At 46.6% G+C, this 24,927-nt stretch overlaps 1 protein-coding gene across 1 annotated transcript in view; it reads left to right on the top strand.

The window, feature by feature from the left end:
- The window catches only part of LOC310698465 (discoidin domain-containing receptor 2-like), a 48,225-nt gene that overhangs the window by 2,516 nt on the left and 20,782 nt on the right, over positions 1 to 24,927 (top strand). The window contains exons 2-16 of the mRNA XM_083485612.1: positions 1,094 to 1,246; positions 6,495 to 6,597; positions 7,211 to 7,439; positions 8,060 to 8,207; positions 8,753 to 8,858; positions 10,304 to 10,490; positions 11,263 to 11,509; positions 12,773 to 12,874; positions 14,385 to 14,548; positions 15,939 to 16,134; positions 16,728 to 16,972; positions 18,082 to 18,203; positions 19,678 to 19,875; positions 20,821 to 21,055; positions 22,510 to 22,659. Coding sequence (XP_083341738.1) covers positions 1,180 to 1,246; positions 6,495 to 6,597; positions 7,211 to 7,439; positions 8,060 to 8,207; positions 8,753 to 8,858; positions 10,304 to 10,490; positions 11,263 to 11,509; positions 12,773 to 12,874; positions 14,385 to 14,548; positions 15,939 to 16,134; positions 16,728 to 16,972; positions 18,082 to 18,203; positions 19,678 to 19,875; positions 20,821 to 21,055; positions 22,510 to 22,659 — 2,499 coding nt within the window. The 5' untranslated portion in view covers positions 1,094 to 1,179. The remainder of the gene's footprint in view (positions 1 to 1,093; positions 1,247 to 6,494; positions 6,598 to 7,210; positions 7,440 to 8,059; positions 8,208 to 8,752; positions 8,859 to 10,303; positions 10,491 to 11,262; positions 11,510 to 12,772; positions 12,875 to 14,384; positions 14,549 to 15,938; positions 16,135 to 16,727; positions 16,973 to 18,081; positions 18,204 to 19,677; positions 19,876 to 20,820; positions 21,056 to 22,509; positions 22,660 to 24,927) is intronic.

Here is a 24,927-nt window from a genome sequence, read left to right as displayed (position 1 = left end):
GCTGCTAAACCCAGCCCCCACCCCCTAGCACAACTTTTGCAATCAGCACAGACTGGGGTAGGAATCTTCTGGAGCCTTGTTGTCTAAGGGGATCAATGGCCTGCCTCAATATGAGGCAGCTTCCTGTATTCCTCCGAAAGAGAGAGTCTGCACATGTTTATGAGGACTTAAGAACAGCCTTGTTCAAAGATTTAAATCTTTCAGAGAAGTGTTTGTGGAAATCATGTTAAATTCTTCACTGCAGCAGATTTTTATTTGGCGGAATGCACAGTTTTAATAATTATATTGCCTGTCATGAATTTTGTTTTGTTTTATGTATCTTGGCTTCGGCTACATAAGTAAATAAATAAACCCTACCCTGGAGGGCTGCTACAAGTCAGTGTAGACAATATAGAGCTAAACGAATGAATAGTCTGACATGGTACAGTATAAGGCAGCTCACTATGTTCTTATAACCTGGAAATATTTTAAAATAAAAATTCACCTTGGAGGTATTCTATGAATGCGTGCTTCCTGATTTTATTGATCAGCCGGATCTGTTTCTGGGCAGATTAGATTAAATTGGCTATTTAATGAGCATTCATTCTGCTTTGCTTGTAGGAAGGTTAGCTGATGGCATGTGAAAGCAGTGCCTCCCTACCATTCCAGTACATTTTCCCGTCACCTTCCTTATCGCAAAAAGTCAAGTTTTTTTGGGGGGGGGGGGAAGTGACCTCCCAATCATACTGAATTTCCCAGTATGTGACTGAATCCTACCCCAAAATAGCAAGTCCGAACATGCCCAATGAAACAATCAAGGGTCAGCACCTATGATAGCCAGCTAAGCCACCCCTATGATGTTTTCTTGCCTTTGCAGCCCTTGGGTAATTTGCATACAATTTACATGCATGATTATCCCTGTCATATAAGATAGTAAACTTGCATGCCCTGTGTCCATAAATCTCTGTTTACTTAAAGAGTTGGCCAGGGGTAAATGCAGATCTTGGACCAAAAAAACCCAAAAAACGGTTAGACACCACTTTTATATCACCATAGGTACACATCGCCTGAAAATCTAGCTGCAAGCCAATCATGTCTTTCTTCCTTTTCTCAGAGATCTGAATGGCAGTGACTGGCGGCCAGGGAGGACCGCCCGACTGACCCCGCGGGCTGTGGGCATCGTCTCCCACATCTCCAAGGATGCTCTGCTTGCTACTCCTCCTGCTCACCAGCCTCTCTCGTTGCTCCAGCTCTGAAGTCAACCCTGGTAGGAAGCTCTTGGTGTGTTGTTAAATTGTTGGGTGAGCCATCCCAATCTCTGTACCCCAACAGCCAGGGGCTTCTGGGTTCCTGCCACTTGCGGTGCTCATGAGACCCTCAGGGAAAAACAGTCTGTCAATTTCGGTATCCATTGTAACTTTCAGTTCTCCACATCAGTCTGTGGTTGCTGTTTTTTAAAAGCCCTCAGTAAAATTCGTTAGCATCTTAGTGCAAATTCTTCCATTTTTTTTAATTGCAGTTTGGCCTAGAAAACATTTGCAAGGAAGTTTCGCTCAATTTTGTGCTATTTTCAGGATTGAATGCATTTCTATGCACACTTACACCCTGGCGTCTGAATTTTTTGCACACATTATTTGACGAGAACTGCACTGCAAAATTCAGAAGAGTGCAAATTTTGAAGGATGGCTGTGTTTTAGTTGCCATCTTCTTTTGGAAAATACAGATTATGTTGCTATGCCTCTCGGTGCAAACTTAATTTCTTCCCCCATCCTACCCTAGCAGCTGTGTTTTATAACAAAATGTGAGGCCGTAGCACAGCTTGTATGAGACAGAAATTGGGGTGATACTGTGGCATTTGGGACTTTGATTTAGAGGTGGGAAATGAGTAAGAGGTGACGTGATAGAAGTTTATACAATGGGGCATGGCATGGAGAAAGTGGATAGAGGAAAATGTTTCTCCCTCTCTCAAAACACTACTACATGGTGGACATTCAGTGAAGCTGAATGCTGGAAGATTCAGGATAGATAAAAGAAATAAATTCATACAGTGCATAGTTAACTTCATGGGGCTCACTCCCACAGGAGGCTGTGATGGCCACCTACTTTGATGGCTTTCAAATAGGATTGGACAAATTCATGGAGGATGTACAGGTGAAACTTGAAAAATTAGAATATTGTGAAAAAGTTCCTTTTTTTCACTAATTCAACTTCAAAGGTGAAACTAATATATGAGATAGACTCATGACATGCAAAGCAAGATATATCAAGCCTTTATTTGTTCTACAGGTGAAACTCAAAAAATTAAATATCGTGGAAAAGTTCCTTTATTTCCGTAATCCAACTTGAAAGGTGAAACTAATATGAGATACTCGTGACATGCAAAGCGAGGTATGTCAAGCCTTGATTTGTTATCATTGCGATGGTCACGGCGTACAGCTGATGAAAACCCCAAGTTAAGCATCTCAGAAAATTAGAATATTCAAGGAAATCAGCAAAACAAGGATTGCAAATCGAGCAGGATTGGACCTCTGAGAAGTAGAAGCAGATCTCGCTTTGCATGTCATGAGTCGATCTCATATATTAGTTTCACCTTTGAAGTTGAATTACTGGAATAAAGGAACTTTTCTACGATATCCTAATTTTTTGAGTTTCACCTGTAGCTATCAATGAATACCAGTGACTAGAAACCACAAGAAAGGAGAGCGCTTTTGTGCTCAGGTTCTGTTTGCAGGCTTCCCACTGGGGAATCTGGTTGGCCACTGTGAGTGCAGGGTGCTGGACTAGATGGGCCATTCTGTTCACCTGATCCAGCAGACTCTCCTTACCTTCTTAGGCAGCAGCTGGGATCAGAAGTGTCGGACTCATGCCAGGTCATGGGGCAATTGGAGGTTCAGGCACTGGAACAGGCAGGCTGCAGCTCCCATCATCCCTGACTATTGGCTATGCTAGCTTGGGCTAATGGGAGCTTGAGTCCAAACCTTTGTAGGATACAAGGCTGGGGAAGATTGGCCTAAGTAAGAGGTGACAAAGTGTAGACAAGCTTGTTTTGGTTTCTGCCAAGGAAACAGAGAGGAAGGGCTGTATTTTTGCAATGTTGTGAAAGAGTGGTAGCCAGCACGATTCTCTCCAGGTGACGTTGGGACTCCAGCAGCCAGCAAGGGTGAGGGCCAAGCCTGTTGGGAGTTGTAGTCCACAGCCTCTGAAAGGCACTGTGTTTGGCTATGTTTCTTGTAAAAGGTGACCTGACCTGACCTGACTTGACAGTGGACAGAATATAGGTAACAAAAGGAGAAGAGGAGTTAAGATAAAGGCAAGGCTAGTATGCCTGTTCTATGCCTTTAACTTTGAAATTTGCAACTACATACTGTGGTACCTTGGGATGCGAATGGGATCCATTCCGGAGCCCCGTTCACATTCTGATTGGAATGTAAGACGCGACGGTGCACCTGCATGTGGCGGGTCTCGTTTTGCCACTTCCGCGCATGCGCATGACATCATTTTGAGCGTCTGCGCATGCGCGAGCGGCGAAACCCGGAAGTAACACGCTCCGTTACTTCTGGGTTGCTGCGGAGTGCAACCCGAACGCGCTCAACCTGAAGCACATTCAACCCGAGGTATGACTGTATGCAAGTTTTTAAAATTGCATCAATATATTGCATTAATTAATTGTTTTTAACTGGATTTATATTCAGAATACAGTGGTACATCGGGTTACAGACGCTTCAGGTTACAGACGCTTTAGGTTACAGACTCTGCTAACCCAGAAATAGTACCTTGGGTTAAGAACTTTACCTCAGGATGAGAACAGAAATCGTGCACCGGCAGCGGGAGGCTCCATTAGCTAAAGTGGTACCTCAGGTTAAGAACAGTTTCAGGTTAAGAACCGGACCTCCGGAACGAATTAAGTTTTTAACCAGAGGTACCACTGTAGCTTTTAATTGCATTTATATATATATATTGCTTTTAATGTTTGCACATATATAATTATTTCAAATTGTTTTTAGTGGTGTTTTTATGGTGACATTGCCTCGGGATATTTTATGGGAAGCGGTTCATAAATGGAATCAAATCAATTAAATAAAGTAAACGCAGGAGAATGAACAAGGAGGGCAGGGTTTGGCAGGAAAGATGAGATGGTTGGTTGACAACAAGGGTGGGGAAACATTTTTGGCTCCATGGGCCAGATGCTTATCAGGATCTAGCTTCACAGGCCAGATTTGACTGTGGGGTAAAGCTCTGAACCCCGTTTTCCTGCATCCTTCTTAAAATGTGGTGCCAGAAATGGACAGGCTTGGCATTGCAGGACAAGAGAGTGAGAGGAAGTTCTGGGGTGGCAATGTAGGGCTAGGTGGGAGTTACCAGCCTATTAGTGGCGCTGGAAGCTATAAGGATATATTGATGTTACCCAGGGACTATCTATAGGTGAAGAATATCAGGCCAAGTATTGAATTTTCACTGGCTCCTCAGCTCTGTCAGGATCTGGCATGGTTTGGCTGCCCCAGACGGAAGAAAACAAAGGAGGAGGAGCAGATGGAGGGCTGGAAGGCTGGAAGGCTGGTCCCCAGGGATTGGGGCGGGAGGGAGAACCTTGCCTTGTGCCTCTAGATGTCAAAGAGGGAGAAGCAGAACCGGTGGCTCTCTTCTACGCCTGTCTGAGAGCCAGTGTGGTGTAGTGGTTAAGAGTGGTGAACTCATAATCTGGTGATCCAGGTTCACGTCCCCACTCCTCCACATGCAGCTGCTGGGTGACCTTGGGCTAGTCACATTTCCCTGAAGTCTCTCAGCCCCACTCACCTCACAGAGTGTTTGTTGTGGGGGAGGAAGGGAAAGGAGAATGTGAGCCGCTTTGAGACTCCTTCGGGTAGTGGTAAAGTGGGATATCAAATCCAAACTCTTCTTCATTGGAGAGGAGGGGGACTTTGGCTAGCCAGAGGGAGGGGGTGAATAGGAGGAGGGGGCAGTGGAGCTGGAGGCGGTGGGGCAGGACACAGTCTTGTGCCTTCCTAGGTGGGAATCAGACACATCTCTCCAGGTGGAATGCATGGGCGCATGTGCATCAGGCTTAGGATGGTAAGAGAATTCTATAAGCAACCTCACCCACTTCATATTTAAAAGCTCGGTGGGAGGGGTGTGTCATTTGTCGGGACACTTTTGTAGATTTTGCTTGGCTGTGATGAACCCCTTGCCGTGCTCATAGACCTTGGAATCTTGACTTTGGAGCCTTGCGCTTGTCACAGAGCCTGTACCACTACCAGCTTGAATAAAGATCTGCTCCTTGCTCTCAAGCAGAAGCTGCTATGGTCGTGATTTGGGATGGGAGCCCGACAAATGCGGCCTTCATAGGATTGGCACCCTTTCCATCTTGTTTGATGGAGAGAGCTCTGGTGACTGGATTTCAAATGCTTGGTTTGAAGGAATTATAAGAGTTAGAAGGGAACTCAGAGGCCATCTAGCCTGACCCCTGATCAAGGCAGGAATCTTGCAGCCACAAGGGGAGCGGGGAACCTCAAGCTTAGGCCCCAAAAGTGGCCCTCTTTGGGACTCTTCCCAAGCTCCCGCCCCCATCCCTCGAAGGCCCTGCTCTGCTCTCTTATCAAAGAGCTTTTGCCCGCTTTTGAACTGCAGTTATGCCTCTTGCTTGCATGGATAGCAGACTGTGTGATGCATGCAGGGTTGGCTGCATGTAGAAACCTCTGGCTTTTACTGTACAGAGCTAGGAGCCATACCTGTTGCTCCATCCACTAGTACATAGACCTCAGAAGGTGTCACATGAGGGAATGTGACCCTTGGACTAAAAAAAGTTCCCCACCCCTGAACTGCAGCCCCCCTGACAACGCAATTTAGCAGGGCAGTTTGTGCACTCTTATGACTTCACAGTACCCAAGGAGGCATTTACTGGCGACTCTGCAACTTATGTGGAGAATGGGCCCAGGGCAGTGGCAAGCGGTCAATTAAAGCAGTGCTACTCCCAGTGTTGTTAACATGAGACCATTCCCCCCCACCCACAATGAATCAATCCTGAGCAGTGATAAAATGAAAGTGGATCCTGTAGAGTGATAACCTGGCATATCTCTGCTTTCTTAAAAGTTCTCTGCCTTTATGCTAATGTGACCATTTTGCCTCCCGTCCCCTCCCTCCCTGAGAGCCAGTGTGGTGTAGTGGTTTAGAGCAGTGGATTTGTAATCTGGTGAACCGGGTTCGCTTCCCCGCTCCTCCACATGCAGCTGCTGGGTGACTCTGGGCTAGTCACACTTCTCTGAAGTCTCTCAGCCCCACTCACCTCACAGAGTGTTTGTTGTGGGGGAGGAAGGGAAAGGAGAATGTTAGCCGCTTTGAGACTCCACTTCGGGTAGTGATAAAGCGGGATATCAAATCCAAACAACAACTCCTCCTCCTCCTCTTCTTCTTCTTCTTCTTCTTCTTCTTCTTCTTCTTCCTTCTTCTTCTTCTTCTTCTTCTTCTTCTTCTTCTTCTTCTTCTTCTTCTTCTTCTTCTTCTTCTTCTTCTTCCCTCAGCGATATGCCGATACCCTCTGGGGATGCACGAAGGGACCATCCGAGATGAGGACATCACTGCTTCCAGCCAGTGGTATGACTCCACGGGGCCTCAGTATGCACGGTGAGCAGGATGACCTATGGGGCTTAGCTTCAGGGCAAGCTATAAAACAAAGCAGAACTAAAAGAAAAAATCCAGTACAGACTGGGAAATACCTCTTGTTGTTGAAAGAGGGAGCTATTTGGCAGCTGCCAGAGAGACAACAGAGATTATACCTGTCATAATATTTAACAGGAGGGAATTCCAAAAGGTTGTGTTATACCAAAGGTTCCTATATTGTGCATAACAACCTCCTGGAAAGGTGGTATTCATAGGCATTTCATGCAGAGCACAGTGATCAATCACGTATATTATGGATGACCCAATCTTTCAGATATTCTGGTCCCAAGCTGTATGGGGTTTTATACAACAGAACCAACATCTTGAACATAACTTGGTAGCTAATTGGCAGCCAGTGCATTTTTCCCCCAGCAGTAGTAGAGCATGGTGGTGATATCCTGCCCCAGTGAGCACTCAAGCCATGGCATGTTGCACTAGCTGCAGCTTCCAGACCAATCTCAAGAGCAGCCCCACATAGAACACATGAATTCTGTGCTCAGGCTGGCCTTGCATGTTCTTCCCACTTTCATACCTGATTTTTGAGCTCTGACATTATTTTTCTCTCTCTATCTCTCAGGTTGCTGAGAGAAGAGGGTGATGGGGCATGGTGTCCAGCCGGTCTCCTGCAACCTGAAGATGTGCAGTTTCTCCAGATAGACCTACATAAACTCTTCTTCATCACACTGGTGGGGACGCAAGGTCGACACGCCCGGGCAACTGGGAAAGAGTTTGCCCGCGCCTACCGGATTGACTATAGCCGCAACGGGGAGCGATGGCTCTCTTGGAAAGATCGTCAGAACAAGCAGGTGGGTGAGATGTGGTCAGGACATCTCTGAAGAAGAGTGACGAGCCCTTGAAAATCTTCAAAAGTTACTAAACCTCATTAAAAATAATTAGGTCACCTATCCATGTGACCTCCAAACTCTCTTTAACTTCAGCCCTTGAACTCCTTGTTGCGCTCGGTTCAGACCAATCTCTGGATCTGTTTCTGGTTGAAAATTTGACAGCGGATGTCAAGGTATTTACTTTGAAGCATAGGAAACTGCTTTATACTGAGAGCACTGGCCTATTTTGCTCAGTGTTGTCCACAGTGACTGGCAGTGGCTCTCCAGGCATAACCCTAGTTTTGATGCAACCATCATCTAACCTCCCTGCATACAAATCAGGTGGAATGCTCGTTAAATAGCCAATGTCATCTAATCCCCTTGCAAACCAATCAGGGGGAATGCTTAATAAACAGGCTGTGTGGTAGCAAAGTAGGGCTGGTGAGGGGTGTGGCATGGTTAGAGTCCTTAGGGCCAGATAGAGGGCCCCAGAGGGCCACATTTGACCCCTTGGCCTGCGATTCTTCATCAGTGCTCTAGTGTTTGCTGCTTATCGGATGCTGATTGGACAATAGCCTTATCACGACCTCTTTCCAATCCAGGTGATTCAAGGCAACACTGACACATATGACGTTGTCCTGAAAGACCTTCGCCCGCCTGTCATTGCCCGCTACATCCGAGTGATCCCAGTGACTGAGCAGCCCATGACTGTCTGCATGCGGGTGGAACTCTATGGTTGTGTTTGGTCTGGTAAGGACTTGAACTTCAGCAAGTCCCTGATAAGGCTCCAGGGAATTCTGGTAGTAGGACCCTGGTGTTTGTAACTCTTTGTATCAGCTGTCCTCCTCCCAGTGTCCTCCAGATATTTTGGACTATAACCCCTATCAGCCCTGGCCAGAATAGCCCCAACAGTCAGGGATGATGGGGGTTATTGTCCAAAACATCTGGAGGGCACCATCTTGAAGAAGGCTACTCCATATGGTATGTTAAGGTGGAGATGCTTGCTGGGTTCTTTCTTCAGCAGCACCACTGGTCAGAGTCCCAACTCGCACTATATAGCTGCTGACCCTGGTCTAGATCCACAACACTGAGCAAATCATTGCTCAGGTATCGGTTGAGCTGCCACCAGAAGGCTCATTCTCACTGTCTGGCTTGAAAGCCTGTTTGTTTTCTGCCTTGGCCACCTGTGGCCAAGAAGAGATGGGGGAAAGACCCTTGTTCGTCTTGCTCAGGTAGGTTGTGCAGGCAGAGGGCTCAAAAGCCTCCAACTGACCCCTGGTTGTCTCCTTTCCTAGATGGTTTGGAATCCTATAGCATGCCTGAGGGGGAGATGATTGCAGCTCCCGGCCACCCCATCGTTTATCTGAACGACTCAACCTATGATGGTTATCAGGAGCGCAGGTAAGAAGCACCCTGCGTGGGTGGGTGAAATATCCCTTTCTCCCTCAGTTCTCTAAAACAGGGATGGGGAACCTTTTTCACCCTGAAGGCCACCTTCCAAACTGGGCAGTGGAAGGAGATCAGTGCCTGGGATTTTCTGGGTGCTCAGAAAAGGCATTAAATAGTTGCACAGCGGGTAGACTGTACTCAAACTATGACAACAAAAATTGTGTGATGCAACGAAGCTGCATTTCGCAATCTGCATAACAGATTGAGAAAATATGCATATATGTTTTGCATAACTTATTTGACCTCTATTAGTCACAGGGGAGAGCAAATGAGTCAGGCTGCAGCCACACTGTCCAGCCACTGGAAATCTTAGGGCTAAACTGGGTGTGCTGTTAATGGTGGGAATGCAGTTTAAAAGTACATTTTGTTGCCCTGTAAATGGCACCCAAGGGAAATCTTAAGCAGCCCCAGGACTAATGAGAGTGAGCGGGGATGTGGTGGTGGTGGGGGAGAGGTTAGCTCTTTCTCTCACTGCCTCAGGCGGTCTCAACAGAAATCTCTTCTCTCTGAAGTTGCTTTTCATTTCAAGAGACACTTCGCTTGGTTTGCACCAACAGAGCTTCTGACAGGGGATCTTTTGGTCAGGGGCACAACAGGGAGAGAAAGGGCACCTCCAGAGTGGTGTTTTTCATTCTTAAATGTGGGTGTATTCTGCCGTGTGCCATTGATGGTTTAATAGACTATTTGTGCTGGATTTATACGGGACTGTCCACATACCATTCTGCTGTATGAGTTGTTCCATGATGCTTCCTCAACATTGCTGCATTATTGCCATCCGGTGGGGCACTCTTGTGCTATGACACAACAAAAGCGGGGCACCCCACCCTGAACATTTGTGGTATGCAAAGGGGCAGGATTTCAGCAGGAAGTAGCAGGACATGCACCAGTTGGAAATGAAGAAACATTCACAGGCCCATCGAGAGCATCAGTCATCATGAATGTACACTAAATAAGGAGCTCTTGGCAGGCCCAATGAGTTAAATTCCTCTTTTCCCGCCAGCTGCTATTTGCATAGCAAAAAAGATAATGCACATTCATTTTCTATGCATGCAATTTAACAACCCATTTAGCTTTGCCCTTATCTAGCTACTTCCCTCTAAGCAGTGCTTTCCCCCCTAGAAAAATAGGCACCGGTACTCACCATGAAGTTGTTACAGTAAGTGCTACACTTTTTAACAACAACAAAAGCGGTGCTGGTACTGCATACCCTTGAGTACCCCCTGGGAAAAACCACTGTCTCTAAGTGTATTTTGTCCACTTTCTTAATCCTCTCATCTCCCCTCCTTTTAACGAAAGCTGATCATTCAGCGGAAAGGCCTGGCATGTCTTTGAAGACGGCACCTCTCAGTCTAGGGATGCTCCTTGCTGGCGTGTAACCGCAAATGCTCTCTTGCCAGGCTCCTGCATGGTGGGTTGGGCCAGCTGACAGATGGCGTCCTGGGCTTGGACGATTTCACCAAGAGCCACCAGTACCGTGTGTGGCCAGGCTACGACTACGTTGGCTGGAAGAACGACAGCTTCAGCAGCGGTGCTGTTGAGATGGAGTTCCAGTTCGATCGGCAAAGGAACTTCACATCCATGAAGGTATGCCTGGAGATCACTGAGATCACTGGTCAATGGATACATTCAACTTTGATGTTGGTGTTGTTAAATACGTTTCTAGACAGAAGTTTAGATCTCATCCATAAAGTGCTGCTGAGCCGTTTACTGTTGGCTGCCTGAGCTCAGAACCGATGGACACTACGGAAAGTCTGTAACATCCAGTGGTACCGAAAGGCTTGGCTATGTGCTATTTTAGAGAAATTAACACAAAAACTAAAGGCAACCAGGGGACAAAAGACAAAGAACTCATTTGAGAAAACACAGAAATAAGAAAAATGCCTGCTCTCTGCCTCCAATGTACTCTAACACTAGTGGACCTTTTGATTATATCTTCACCTCAGAACCCTGTAACCCATATACTGTATATATATGAAAAAAGAAAGAGGTAAGATAAATAATAAATAAATAAGGTTACCCGTATGTATAGTTATTGAACTGTCTTAAGCCTGTTTTATGTTATGTCACGTCATGTCACGTCACGTCACGTCACGTCACGTCACGTCACGTCACGTCACGTTACGTTACGTTACGTTACGTTACGTTATGTTATGTTATGTTATGTCTTAAGCCTGTTATAACTCACTTTGCGTCAGAAAAATTAATAACTATGTTTTAAATAACAAACATCCATGAAGGTAGGGCCCTTGGCAGCCATGTTGCTTGCCTCCTGTATTGGTAGCCATTTTATAACCCTCCCGGTCCTCTGAGGGAGAAAAGAGTGCTTGAACGTGGCCACTGCTGTTTCCAACTCCAGGTCCATTGCAACAACATGTTTTCCAAGGGAGTGAAGATCTTTGAGAGGGTGGAGTGCTTCTTCAAGCCACGGCTGATCGCTGAGTGGGAGCCAGACCCCGTGGGCGTGGACACCGTCTTGGACGACAAGAACCCCAGCGCACGATTTGTGACTGTCCCCCTCAGTCAGCGTGTGGGGAAAGCCATACTCTGCCACTTCTACTTTGCTGACACCTGGATGATGATCAGTGAAATTTCCTTCCAATCAGGTGAGCAGCCTTGGGAATAGCTTCATTTGCAAGTGCAGAATAATATTTTGCCTGGTATATACTGTGTTTCTTCCAGATGCGCCTCAACAGTATCAGATTATTAATGATTATATTATTTATTGGGTAAAAGAAAAGATAAAGGACCCCTTGATGGTTAAGTCCAGTCAAAGGCAATTATGGGGTTGTGGCGCTCATCTCGCTTCAGGCGGAGAGAGCTGGCGTTTGTCCACAGACAGCTTTCTGGGTCATGTGCCCAGCATGACTAAACTGTTTCTGGCTCAATGGAACACCATGACAGAAACGCCATTTACCTTCCTGCTGCAGCGGTACCTATTTATCTACTTGCACTGGCATGCTTTCAAACTGCTAGGTTGGTAGGAGCTGGGACAGAGCAACGGGAGCTCACTCTGTCGCAGGGATTCGAACCACCGACCTTCTGATTGGCAAGCCCAAGACACCCGCGCCCCTATTTTATTATTTATTGGGTTTTTGTACCACCCCTGCTCCCACTTTATCTTCGCAACAACCCTGTGAGGTTGGTTGGACTGCGGGATATAAGAGTGACAGGCTCAAGAGAACAAAGTTTTAAATAGGTGTAATTGAAATAACCCCATTCTTCCTCTGTCAATCCCTGCCTTTCCACCCCTCTCCTCCCTCATCTTTCCTTCTCTTTGTGCCAAACTATGCACTGGAAACTTCCCAGGCTAGAGACCTTATGTCTTATATGTCATAAAGTTTAATTGCTAAGTGGAGGTTATGAACTTTTGTCTCCCTGGGCCTATTCTAATATGCTGTCCTCTGTACCACACTGGTATAGGTGGTGTGTGAAGAATTCAGTTTTCTTATAATGTAAGCTTTCATTTAAAGAAGTATCTAGCCCTTATGGCTGAAAATATGCATGATCAAAAAAAGGGAGAGGGCTACAGAAGATGGCCTGATCTGGAGTGCCATTAGCCAGTATGACCAGTCTGAGGCACTAGGGACAGGAGACCTGTAGTTGTTCAGATTTTGTTGGACTACAGCTCCATTCATCCCTGACTGTTGACTGTGCAGGCATCTGGGGCTGCTGGGAATTGGAGTCCAATAACAGCTGGAAGGCCCCCCTGTGGATAAACCCCACAGAAAATGAGATCTTGCTGTTCTCCAGCTGAGTGTCTGGATGGCCAAGTTCTCTCTACCTGGCTCCACAATGTGAAATGGCCAGGCTCTGAGCGACAGACTAATGTGTTTCTTGCCCACACCCTGTTGTCATTGCTTCTCCAGCAGATATGGATGCCAGTGACCCCATCATGGTCACTCTGGCCTCAAGCACAACCTCAGAGATACTCCCGTCAGAGGAACTCAACGCAACAGAGGGGACTTGGTGTAAGTATGAGGCCGATTGCCATGTCCATGGATCAGAGGCGCCAGTGGACGTTTGGTGGAGCCAGGGGCAGAGCTGAACGCTTTGGCTGCACGGTTTCAATGGCCGGTGGCTCCTCCTTTGCCTCCTCCTGACAGCTCCACTGGCAGGAGGCTGCATCAACCCTCCTTCCCCTCTGCGGCAAGAGGAGGAGGAGGAGGAGAAGGAGCCAGCCACTTGAGCTGCATTGCACCACTCTGTGCTCTGCGCTTGTGGGATAGTGGGGAGGGGTGGCCTCTACCTCCATAATATTGAGGGTGCTGAAAAGGGCTCGGACCCCAAGGAGTTGGTGTCCCTGCCAAGGATTTAGGAATGTCAGCAACTAGGTTGGCAAAGGGCATTTCCCCAGTTGAAAGCGTCTGGGACTTTTTCAATTTAAAGGAATAAAAGCTACGTAGCCGAGATTGTTGCTTGTTCTACAACTACTGCTTTCACTGGCTCTTACTTTACTTTTACTCAGCCGCCCTGAGCCCGGTCTTGGCTGGGGAGGGCGGGGTATAAAATAACAACAACAACAGCAGCAGCAAAACAACAACTATTATTATTATTATTATTATTATTATTATTATTATTATTATTATTACTTTTCTGATCACACTGCTCAGCATTTTCGTTGCAATATTTTGCTTAACATTCTATTGATTTTTTTTACCATTTGCATTCTGGCATGTGCTTTTATGATAGCATTTTATGCGATCCACTTAGAGATTTTTTGGTATCCAGGCACCCTTTTTTATTCTGCATTCATGATCATTTGTGCATTCTTTATATTGGAACACTTATACATTGTACTGATTTCATTACCATTCCCTGGGGCAGACATCCAGCTTCATTTTCAATCAGCACATGTCCTGTAACTTCCTGCTGAAATCCTGTAATTCCCCCCACGTCTATTGTGCTATAGCTCAAGAGAGCCCCTCCAGACATCAATAATTTAATAACATTGGGGAGGCATTTGGGAACAACTAATAAAGAGGAATGATGTATTGATGGTCCAGTATGGCTGCAGCAGACTTGAGGCATCCTAAGCATCAAAATGCAAGTCACAGAAATAAATAACTCTTCAAAGTTAGCCCTAATCCAGAGTATACCAATTGAAAATAATGGTCATGGCTAATTTATTGCATTTATACCCTCTTCCCCCTAAACAGCTCTTGGTTAAAAAACAAAAAGCAAAGTCCTTCTAAAACTGATTAAAATATTCTGGAAAAACTTGCAAACAAAAATAACAGAAAGCAGTTACAGCTGAAAACATTCTAAAAGCAATTTGAATTAAAACATAAAAACCTAGATCCCTGAATTTCGTTGGGTCTGCTCTGAGTAAGACTAGCATTCAGCCTATTTAATTATTCTTATATCTACTGCTACTGCCTGCCCTTTCAAGGACCACTGTGGAATCTGCCACAAGTACAATTATTTGATTAGCGGACTGACTGACTGACTGATTGATTGACCACCTCCTTGCCATTGCAGGGACCACCTCGCCACCTGCTGCAACGAGTCCCTGGGTGGCTCCGAAGGCAGAGGACTCCAACACCTCCAGTCTGGTCAGCTGCCTTGTGGCCATTATCCTGCTGCTGCTTTTCGTCATTGTTGCTATCCTGTGGAGGCAGCACGTCCAGATGCGGCTGGAGACGGTATCTTGTGTCCTATGGTAGATTGTCTGGCTGCGGGAAAACTTCCTAGCACAACCTTGTAAATAAGCCCACAAATGTTACCAGCCAGCAAACAAGCTTCCTCAACTATCAGAATGGGGGACAGAGGGCTGTGTTTCTCCTTTGCCAGCCAGCACACTCACCAGTGTAGAATTCATTCTCACCAGTGGTAACCAGGCTAGTGCTTAAATGCAAGGCTGTCCTAGCAACCCAAGCTTATCCTCCAGGAAGGAGAGGAGCCAGCCCCATTGATTGAGTGTATAGGTAGGAAGATGCCTTATACCGAGTCCAGACTATTGATCCATCTAGCTCAATAATGCCTACACTCAATGCTATTTTTCTAGAAAAAGAAGTGTCGAAACTCATCATGAACGCCTCCCTTGTTCTCTTATAATGGCAATGGTACCCACCTGAAAGGTGCCTGCCTAGACTAACTGTCAGCAGTTCTCCAGGATTTCAGAAAAGGACCCTATCCCAGACCCACCTGGAGATGCCAGGGATTGCACCTGTGACCCTTCCTGCTTGGGGAACTGAGGAATCACATGAGCATCTCCCACACTGAGTGTTCTAGGACTTGGATCGGGGTGGGGAACTGGATCACCCTGTGGGGGCAGTTCAGGACAGATGAAAGGAATGACTTCTGTTTCCTTCTTTGGAGGCTTTTAAGCAGAGCTTGGATGGCCATCTGTCATGTATGGTCTAGTTGAGAATCCTGCATTGCAAGGGGTTGGGCTAGATGACCCTTGGGGTCCCTTCCAATTCTATGATTCTGTGCAGGATTCACTGTCGTAGAGATGCAGTGTGAGCATCTGGATGGCTTTCAAAGGGTGTTAGACACATTTATGGAGGAGGCAAGGAGATCTCTAGTTTTGAGCATGAGAAAGTCAACCAGTGAACATCATCCACTAGTGAGCAACAATGGGAAAGGGCTATTGCCTTCAAGCCCTGCTTTTGTGGGTTTATTATTATTATTATTATTATTATTATTATTATTATTATTATTATTAACCAATTAACCAAATAGACTATTCAGAATGGCAGACTGTTGGCTGATAGGCTCACACACTTAAGTACAAGGATAAGGTAGCAAACAAAAGAGTACAAGGATACATGCCCCTTTGCTTCTGAAATATCATCAGGTATTGACTGTACACTTTCAAGGATGATCATGCAGTCATGAGGGTTTCTCTCCCAAAAAAGCTCAACAGCTCTGATCAATCCTCCCCTCCAAAAAACTCAACAACTTTGGTCAATCCAATGGGTAGATCACTGCCAGTTTTTTTTTTTATATAGTGGGAGTAGATTGCAGTCTCCTGGGAGTTGGACATGCCTGATGTAGAGGGTTCACCAGCTTTCTCCTCTCTGCTCTTAGGCTCCTCGGCGGATCCTGGAAGAAGACGCCACCGTTCGGCTGTCCTTTTACAGCTCCAGAATTGTCAATGGCCAGACACAGATCCACCAGACTAACCCCACCTATGAGAGGGTCTTCCCACTGGACCTGGAATATCACCAGCCCATCACTCTCCTTCAGAAACTGCCTGAGCTCTCCCAAAGCGCTGAGGACTCAGGTAGGACCACCTGCAGTGGTAGCAATGCATTTCAGAGCACACAGATTGGACTGTGTGGACTCTGAACTATGGCTGGCTCTACCAATAGGCAGGGTGAAGCATATACTTATGTGCTCTGCCTCTAGCAGATATAACAGATATAACACAGAGAAAAGAAAAAAAAAACATTACAATATTGAAAAGAAGAACAAACAAACATGCAAAACACTTAACTTTTAGAAATCCAATTTTATTTCCATTGTTAAGTGACTTCCTCAAATCCCCCCAACTGAATTTCAATAAATCTCATTATAGCAGTTTTCCAATATCCACTTTCTAATAAAATTAACTTGTTCAAATTGCTATCTTCCTTGCTTTTCATAATATTCTCAATCCATAGTATTATACAATTCAACATGCTTTAATCCTAGGCCAATTTAGTACTTGCAAGTATTTCAACTTATGTTATATTATGATATCTAGCTAAATATTCCTTAAATTTATTCCAGTCTTCTTGATGTTCCTCTTTCTGATCGCGGATTCTTCCAGTAAGGTCGGCCAGCTCCAAAAAGTCCAACATCTTCATCTGCCAACCCCCCTTTTTGTTGTTCTAGCATGTAGTGGTGACTATGCCGAGCCAGACATCACCAAGTGCACCCCTCACCAGGGATTCCAGAACAACGTCCCCCACTATGCAGAGACGGACATTGTTAGCCTGCAGGGCGTCACGGGAAACAACACATATGCCGTGCCAGCCATCACAGTGGACTCGTTGACCAAGAAGGACATCACAGTGGCTGAGTTCCCAAGGCAGCAGCTGCGGCTCAAGGAAAAGCTGGGAGAAGGGCAGTTTGGGGAGGTGTGTGTTTATTCCTTTTTCCAGATATACTTCAAACCAGGTATGAGAAAAGCTGGCACCATTTGGCTTGAGGGCTGCCAATTGACAAGGCTGTGCAAGCTGCATTTCCCCAAAGAGCAGAAAAAGAACCCTGAGGATTATAGCCGGCTCAGAGATCATTCTTCTTGCAAATGCCAGCTCTCCTTGAAAGAGAGCAGCTTTCTGTCCTTAAGAGGGTGAGAGAGAAATCCTCTCAGCCAGACAGAAGGGTAGCTGAATCTCATGCCCCATGGTTGGGGTGAAGCTTTGATCCCTGTCCCTAACTCCTTATCACTAGCAGAATAACCACGGGGGGCGGGGGGGCGGGAGCAAATCTGCTCTATTCACATAATTTATTCATGTCTCAGAGTCCAGATTTTCTTGGTGCAGAATTTGGGTTGCATGTGTGCCGAATTAGTGCAGAGTACATGAGGGTTGTCAGAGAATTCCCCTGGAAACAATAACGGTGAATAGAATTTGCCACATTGTACATATTCGTCTGAGGTCAGAAACAGAAATCACTCAAGGGGACACAAGCAATATCCACTTTCATCGTTGTTTTTTAATCCACAAACACTACAGAAATAATTGCATTACTTTTTGCATTGTTTTTGATGCCCCTCTTTCACTGAAATGCATTGAAATTAATTACTTTCATTTTAACCTTTGCGAATTGCATGACAAGTAACATAGGATTTAGCAGAAGCTGAACCATAGTGGAACAGAAACAGTGCTGACAGCGACAAACTCTGGAAATCTCTGCCTCCTTATATCTGCAAAGCACACACATTGGAGCAGTCGTGATTAAGAAACAGGGTCTGGAAAAATAGCCGACAGAACAACTGTGAACAACTACTGGACTCTTTTGCACCCTGGGCCCTCCTAGCTAGATCTAGCCTGTACCATTATTTCCAAATAGTCTAAGAATTATTCTTCAGGTAGATTGCAAGAGTGTTAATTAGCTGTCTGCTCTAATATGCACCTAACAGTGGGTAAAATGGACAGTATGGATAGGGCATTGAGAGGAGTCTACTTCTCTCCATCTCTGCTGGACAATTACTCTAAAATTGATTTTGTCCTCTCCCACGAAGGTCCACCTGTGCGAAGCTGATGGTCTCCTGGAATTCTTGGGTCGTGCTTCCTCAGAAGCCTCCAGCCAGGCAGTTCTGGTAGCTGTAAAGATGCTGAGAGCCAATGTCACCAAGACAGCCAGGTGAGCACAAGCTGTGGTGCCAATTCCAGAGAGAGTCTGCTCTCATGAGGGATGGGGGTTTGGGAGAAATCCATTCACTTGTTATTGCTGCTGCAAGTTCCAAAGATCTCAGAAGCCTGCTCTGCAGTAACTCTGAGCAGTGGCTTTAGTGTGGCTGCCCCTAGTCTGTGGGAACGTAATTCCTGTCGAGAAACAACAGGAACCCACCAACTGCGCTTCCCAGAAACAATTGAATATATACGTATTTAAAATTATTCAAACAAAGGAAAAACCCTAACCCTAAGCCTAAAAGCAATAATAAAAACAGTCATAAAAGCAGGAAGAATAAATTACAGGGTAATAAAATAAAAATCATGGAAAGCATTAAAAAGAATGAGTGGTGTAAAAGAGACCCCATAGTGGAATACAAAGTTCTTATTTGTACCAAACATATAAAATAATCATGAATATTGCCAAATAGGCTCATATTTTATTTATTTTATTTTATTTTATTTTATTTATTGGACTTATGTGCAGCCCTTCATAAGATTTCAGGGTGGTCCACAGGATAAGAAAACAAGGTAAAAGCACAAATAAATAGTTAAAACGAAAACAACAAAAACAATAACTCCCACAAACACATTAAAAAGGCTGTAGAATATTAATCAGCCAAAGGAAAGAGGAATGCTTTCCCCTGGTGCCTAAAGGTGTATAATGAAGGCACCAGATGAACCTCCCTGGGGAGAGCATTCCACACACAGGGAGCCACTGCCGAAAAGGCCCGTTCTCGTGTTGCCTCCCTCTGGACTGCTTGTGGAGGATGCACAAGAAGAAGCGCCTCAGATGATGAACACAGAGCCTGGGTTGGTTTATATGGGGAGAGATGGTCCTTTCAGCTGAGCAACCTGCTCCCAGAACTTGTGTACATAGTTACATCCCACCCACCACCCACCTCCAAAAATAAGATATATTTGTTCTGACAGACTTTCCCAGATTGAAAAACTAGTCTTTGTCATTAGTATCTATCTTTTGTTTCATAAAAAATTATACACCTCTTGAATGTAAAAAAGCTCAAAGCAAAGTGGTTTACGAGAAATTGCAAAGCTGTTTACATTTTGTGTAGTTTTAGTTTTGTTTCAAATGTACTTACTTTTGTGTGTATTTTGAGCTGTTGTTTGCAGTTTTTGTTGAACATTGCCTTGAGACAATTGTACAGGTGACAATTAGTATGTTGCTGTTGTTCATAATTTTAGTGCAAACCCACCTATGGAGAGTTCCGAGGGCTCAGAGTGAAGGGGTGTGGCCTCTGTGAATTCTGAAGGCCAGGCAGGCCTGCAGGGCTGCATTTAGCCCCTGGACCTGCGGTTCCCCACCCCTGCACATTGTGTCGTTGAGCAGTCTCTTGATTGGCTAAAACACATTGATAAATTGACTTAAGATGTCTTTCATCAGGTGACTGGCTTACTCGCTTTACGTGTCTTTTCCTTGTTCCAAGGAACGATTTCCTGAAGGAGATCAAGATCATGTCCCGGCTGAAGGACCCAAACATCATCCGCCTGCTGGGTGTGTGCGTGAGGGACGATCCGCTGTGCATGATCACCGAGTACATGGAGAACGGGGATCTCCACCAGTTCCTGCTGCAACGCCAGAGCAGAAGCACCTTCACACTCTCCAACAACATTCCCTGTGTTAGGTGATGGAGGGGAAGGGGCAGTGGGCCGGGGGGAGAAAAGAGCGGGTAGCCCCCCCTTGTGCTGTTCCTGCTGGGCCAGACCAATGGCCTGACTAGGCCACCATGCTGCTGCCCACAGTGGCCAAATTGGCCTTTGGGAAGCCCACAAACAAGCTATAAGGGAAATAGCTACTGGTGTTTTGTGGCATACTGATTCCAGATGTGGAGGCTGCATATAGCAATCATGGCCAATAGAGTCAACCCTGCCATTAGACAGAATGAAGCCCACTGTAGCCAACAAAATGCCTGTGGGAAGCCCAGCTATTGGTATTTAGTGGCAAGTGCACATCCTTCCCCACCACATAGTGCTAACTATGGAGGTGGAGGCTGAATGTAGCCCTCATGGCTACAGATAGAAAAGAAATTCAATTCCGTTCACATATCAAGGTGAGCCTGCAAAATACTTGCTCTCTAAAACAATTCGGGAACTGAAACACAGCCAACTTTGGGAGATTTGAGTTCCTCCAGATTTTGCAGTGCAACCCCCCAACCAGCTGATCGGTACAAAAATGCATTTTACCCAAGTGTGCAGATAAATGCATATATTACTTAAAAGATCATACATGGAATTTTTTTGCAACAACAACAATATATTTCTTATACCTTGCCTAGCCACTCTGGGCAGCTTCCAGCAAAAATGCAGAGTCTGTATGGGGTAAAATTGCATACCAAAAAACATGCATATTGGGAGAAATTGGCACTAAAATGCCAAATAATTTTCACGAGGAATATATATACAGTATTCCAAACCTATATTTGTAGGTGTGGAGAACTGAATTTATGATGAGAAAAGAGAGAAACTGAAATCGACAGATTTTCCCATCTTGACCTGCAGATATGGCAGAGGTTTGGTGGGACTGTAAAAGATCCTCCCTTGATTATCTCACCTTTCTCTTCATTTCTCAGTTGTCTCCACCTCCTGCTCATGGCTACCCAAATTGCCTCTGGCATGAAGTACTTGGCCTCCCTGAACTTTGTGCACCGGGACTTGGCCACACGCAACTGCTTGGTTGGGAACAATTACACCATTAAGATTGCCGATTTCGGCATGAGCAGGAACCTGTACAGTGGCGACTACTACCGGATCCAGGGCCGGGCTGTGCTGCCAATCCGCTGGATGGCCTGGGAAAGCATCCTGCTGGTAAGAGGCACAATATCTCTCTGCTGTTGTTGCAAATGTATTTAAGACAGGATTGGGGAGGAGTTTCAGGCATCGGGGGTGAACATGGCCCTCCAAGCCTCTCTGTCTGGCCCTCGGAATTCTCCCCTGCCCAAACCCTCTACCAGCCCTGCTTTGAAGGTTTTCGCCTCATGTCTGCTGCCCTATGAACTTAACTTCATTATATACCACTGCAACTGTTTTGCTCCCTCAGAGGATCCTGGGATTCGTAGTGTAGTTGAGAATTATCTATTAGAGATCACTAGCGGGGGGCCCCACCCGAACAACAATTACCTGGCAGTCCTAGAGAGAGGTAATGGCTGCTAAACCGCATCTAAATCTCTAGATCAGTGTTTCCCAACCTTTTTTGGGCAAAGGCACACTTGTTTGATGAAAAAAATCTCGAGGCACACCACCATTACAGCCCCGTGACGTCAGCGCGCAGCGTCACGCCGGGAGGGACGCACGAAAGTGAAAGTTTCAATTTTTTCCCCTCCCCCTTGCCGGGGAACCTCCAAGCTTTGGGGGTGGGGGGGGAGGAGGCAGCAAAGCGAGGGACTGAGGGGCGGCGGCAGCTGAGGCGGCGGCGGCTGTTGTGGTGGTGGCGGCGATAGCGGAGGAGGAGGGGGCGGTGGCCGGCGGCGGCGGGGGAGGCGGCGGCGGGTGGAGCTGCAGGGCGGCCGAGGCCGGTGAGGGAGTAGGGTTGCCCGGGGCTTGAGGAGCCGTCGCCGGGAGTTGCTGCTGCTGTTGTTGCTGCTGCTGCCCGGATATGCCGGCCTCCTCCTCGTCCACTGTCTCGCGCTCCTCCCTTTTGCGCGCGCTGCCCCGCCGCCGCCCCATTGGCCGGGTCCTGTCAGCTGATCCTGTGTTATTTCCTGTGTGTGTGTGTGAGGGGAGAATGGAGAGAGAAACCTCGGCACCACCACCGCGGAGCCGCCCCCGGCTCGACGCGGATCCTCGCCGCCGCCGTCCCGCCTCTCGCCGCCCGACTCGCCCGCCTCCCTCCCACGGCACACCAGCCAACGTCTCGCGGCACACTAGTGTGCCGCGGAACACCGGTTGGGAAACACTGCTCTAGATTAGATGCATCAAATCTGCAGCAGGGAGGTCTTGAGGAAAGCTAGTGACTGATGGGGGATCTGCACACTAATGCTATTTATGGTGTGACTTTGTTGCCTAGGTTCAGGGTTTGTGGCAATGACAACTCCCAACCAAGGGCCAAAAGTAGCTCAGTCTTGATATAAGCTGTGCACACACCATAGATGTAAAGCACATTTTCCCTCCAGAAGAATCCTAGGAACTATATTTTGTTAAGGGTGCTAAGAACTGTCGCTCTGTGAGGGGTAAACTACAGTTTCCAGGACTCTTTGTGGTGGGGAGGGATGTCACACTGCCATGGTCTTCTGACACTGTGGCCTTCTTCTCTTTCATCATAGGGCAAGTTCACCACGGCCAGCGACGTCTGGGCTTTTGGTGTGACATTATGGGAGATGTTCACACTGTGCAAGGAGCAGCCTTACAGCTGGCTCTCTGATGAGCAGGTCATTGAGAACACGGGGGAGTTCTTCCGAGACCAAGGCCGGCAGGTACCCAAAACAGATGTTTTGCATGGTGGGAACGTGGGGATCCTTTTGACGCTGGTGCTTTACATGTTGGGCTGAAGAGGGTGGGAAGTTGGTTTCTTCTCCTCTTGTATGTGCTGCTGGTGGTGTGTGGGCCCTGCTTGCTACCTTCTTCTCTCACTTCCTCAGTTTTTAATCACATCCAAGAGCTATTTCCTGGAGGAATGGCTCTGAGATCAGAGGGGGGAAATCAGTGTCTCCTCTTCTCCTGTGTGCTGCTATATGTGGTTCCTAGCTGCCACCTCTTTCTCTTCTTTTATTGGCTTCTGATCCACTCTGGAGGATGAGCTCCAAAGCCAGAGGTTGGGTTGCTTAAGAGGGCAGGAAATCATTATTTCCTCTTCCTGTGTGTGATGCTGTGAGTGGTTCTGGCTACTATTACCTCTCCCTGTTACTTCAGAATCACAGCCAGCTGCTGCTCACTGGAGGAAGAGCTCCAAGCCAAAGCCTATGAGTTCTACATTTATTTATGTAGGATGGAGAAATATATACAAATTTAAACCAGTAAAACAGCAACAGTCCATTAAAGAGTAACTAGATGGGTAGCATCTTCAGCTCAGCCCAGAAATCTGTGGTTCCAAAATCCCTCGCCACCCTCACTCTTCTTTTCCTGCTCACACAGGTCTATCTGACTCAGCCGCCCCTGTGCCCCAATCCTCTGTTCTCCTTGATGATGAAATGCTGGAGCCGTGACATCAAAGATCGCCCAGCATTCGAGGCCATCCACCTGTTTCTGGTGGAGCAAATGGACGGTAGCATTTGACCTGCAAAAAGCACCCAAGGGACACAGTCGAGATACCCACCTGCCTCTTCTTGGCCTAAAACATCCTAGCACTTTGGTTGTGCCCCCTTGCCACATTGTTTGAAACCAGGTGGATTTCAACAGACAACTGAGGCGACAGCTGGGGTGGTTATCTCTTGGGATTCCTTTGGAACTGGGTGTGACGTGCCCTTTCTGCTGCGTATTTTACCACAGAGTTTGCATGGATGTTTGCCATGACCAAAGAAATACGGCCCCACTTGAGGGGGCTTCACTGCCTTAGTCAAAATCCACTTCCTGGGACCTCTGCTCCAAGGAGGCAGCCATGGCAGCTGCTGCCTCCCTCAGCCATGGCCAAGAGACTCTCTGGGCTGAGGAAACATCTTCTCATGGGCCTTCCTTCCTGGAGAGGGTATTTGTATCAGCCCATTCTCTTCTTCTCCTCACAAAAGTGGCAAAAAACACTCTCTTTGAAGACTGTAAGAAGAGTCCTGTTGGTTGGCCAGGCCAGGTGGCCCATTAATCCAGTATCCTCACAACGGCCAACCAGATGCCCCAGTGGGAAGCGTGGTGGAAGCGGGACCTGAGCACAACAGCGCTTTCCGCACTCGTGATTCTCAGCAACTGCTATATTCAAAACACAGTTGGGGTTTTATTCCACCTGTCAAGAAAGCTCAGTTCTTCAGGGGTGTGTTCACTCTTCCTGGAAGTCATGTTGGTGTGTTGTTCTCCCTGAAGGAACCCTACAAGGAACAGGAGGGCAGCCATTTGTGACCAGAACAATAGCAAAGAGTTGCACAGCTTCATTTTCAGGGGTTTGAGGAAGGTTGTTGTGGCTGCATGTTCGCAGGGAGGGTGCACGTGTGTGAATTCTTACACACTGGATTTTTTAAATTGTTTTAAAAAGAGGCGAAAGAATATTAATGGTCAAAGGAAGGTCACTGAGGGCTCTCTGGTAAATAGAGGTCTTTTTTGTGGTGGAGGATCTGTTAGGGGGAAATAGTGGACACTGTTACTACTGTCATGATGATGCTGATGCTTTGTGTGCTAATGAGCTTGTTGCCAAAACGGACTGACATAGATATCTGGTTGCATCCACACCATACAACTGAAGCACATTTAAATCACTTGACTTCCTTTGAATGAATCCTGGGAATTGTAGTTTAGCCCTTACAGGGCTGCCATTCCTTGACCAACTGCAGTTCCCAGGATTATTTGGGGGGAAGTCATGCGCTTTAAATGTGTTCTAAATGTATGCTGTAAATGAAACCTCCCTCTGTCTCCAGATACCACTTTATTAAGGCACCAAAAGGGAATTAAAAGTGAAGCCCGGGGCTTAATCATGGGGGCGGGGGCGGGCGGAAAGACAACTAATCTCCCGCGGAAGGGGGTTGTCTCACTTTTTGGGGTGGGTGAGTGTCAGGGGCACCAAATGGTTTGCAATCCAAAAAGAAAGGGGTGGGTGGGGGTTG

Source organism: Podarcis liolepis (assembly GCF_965112155.1).
Source record: "Podarcis liolepis genome assembly, chromosome: Z".
Lineage (NCBI taxonomy): Eukaryota > Metazoa > Chordata > Lepidosauria > Squamata > Lacertidae > Podarcis > Podarcis liolepis.
This window is presented reverse-complemented; position numbering and strand designations above follow the sequence as displayed.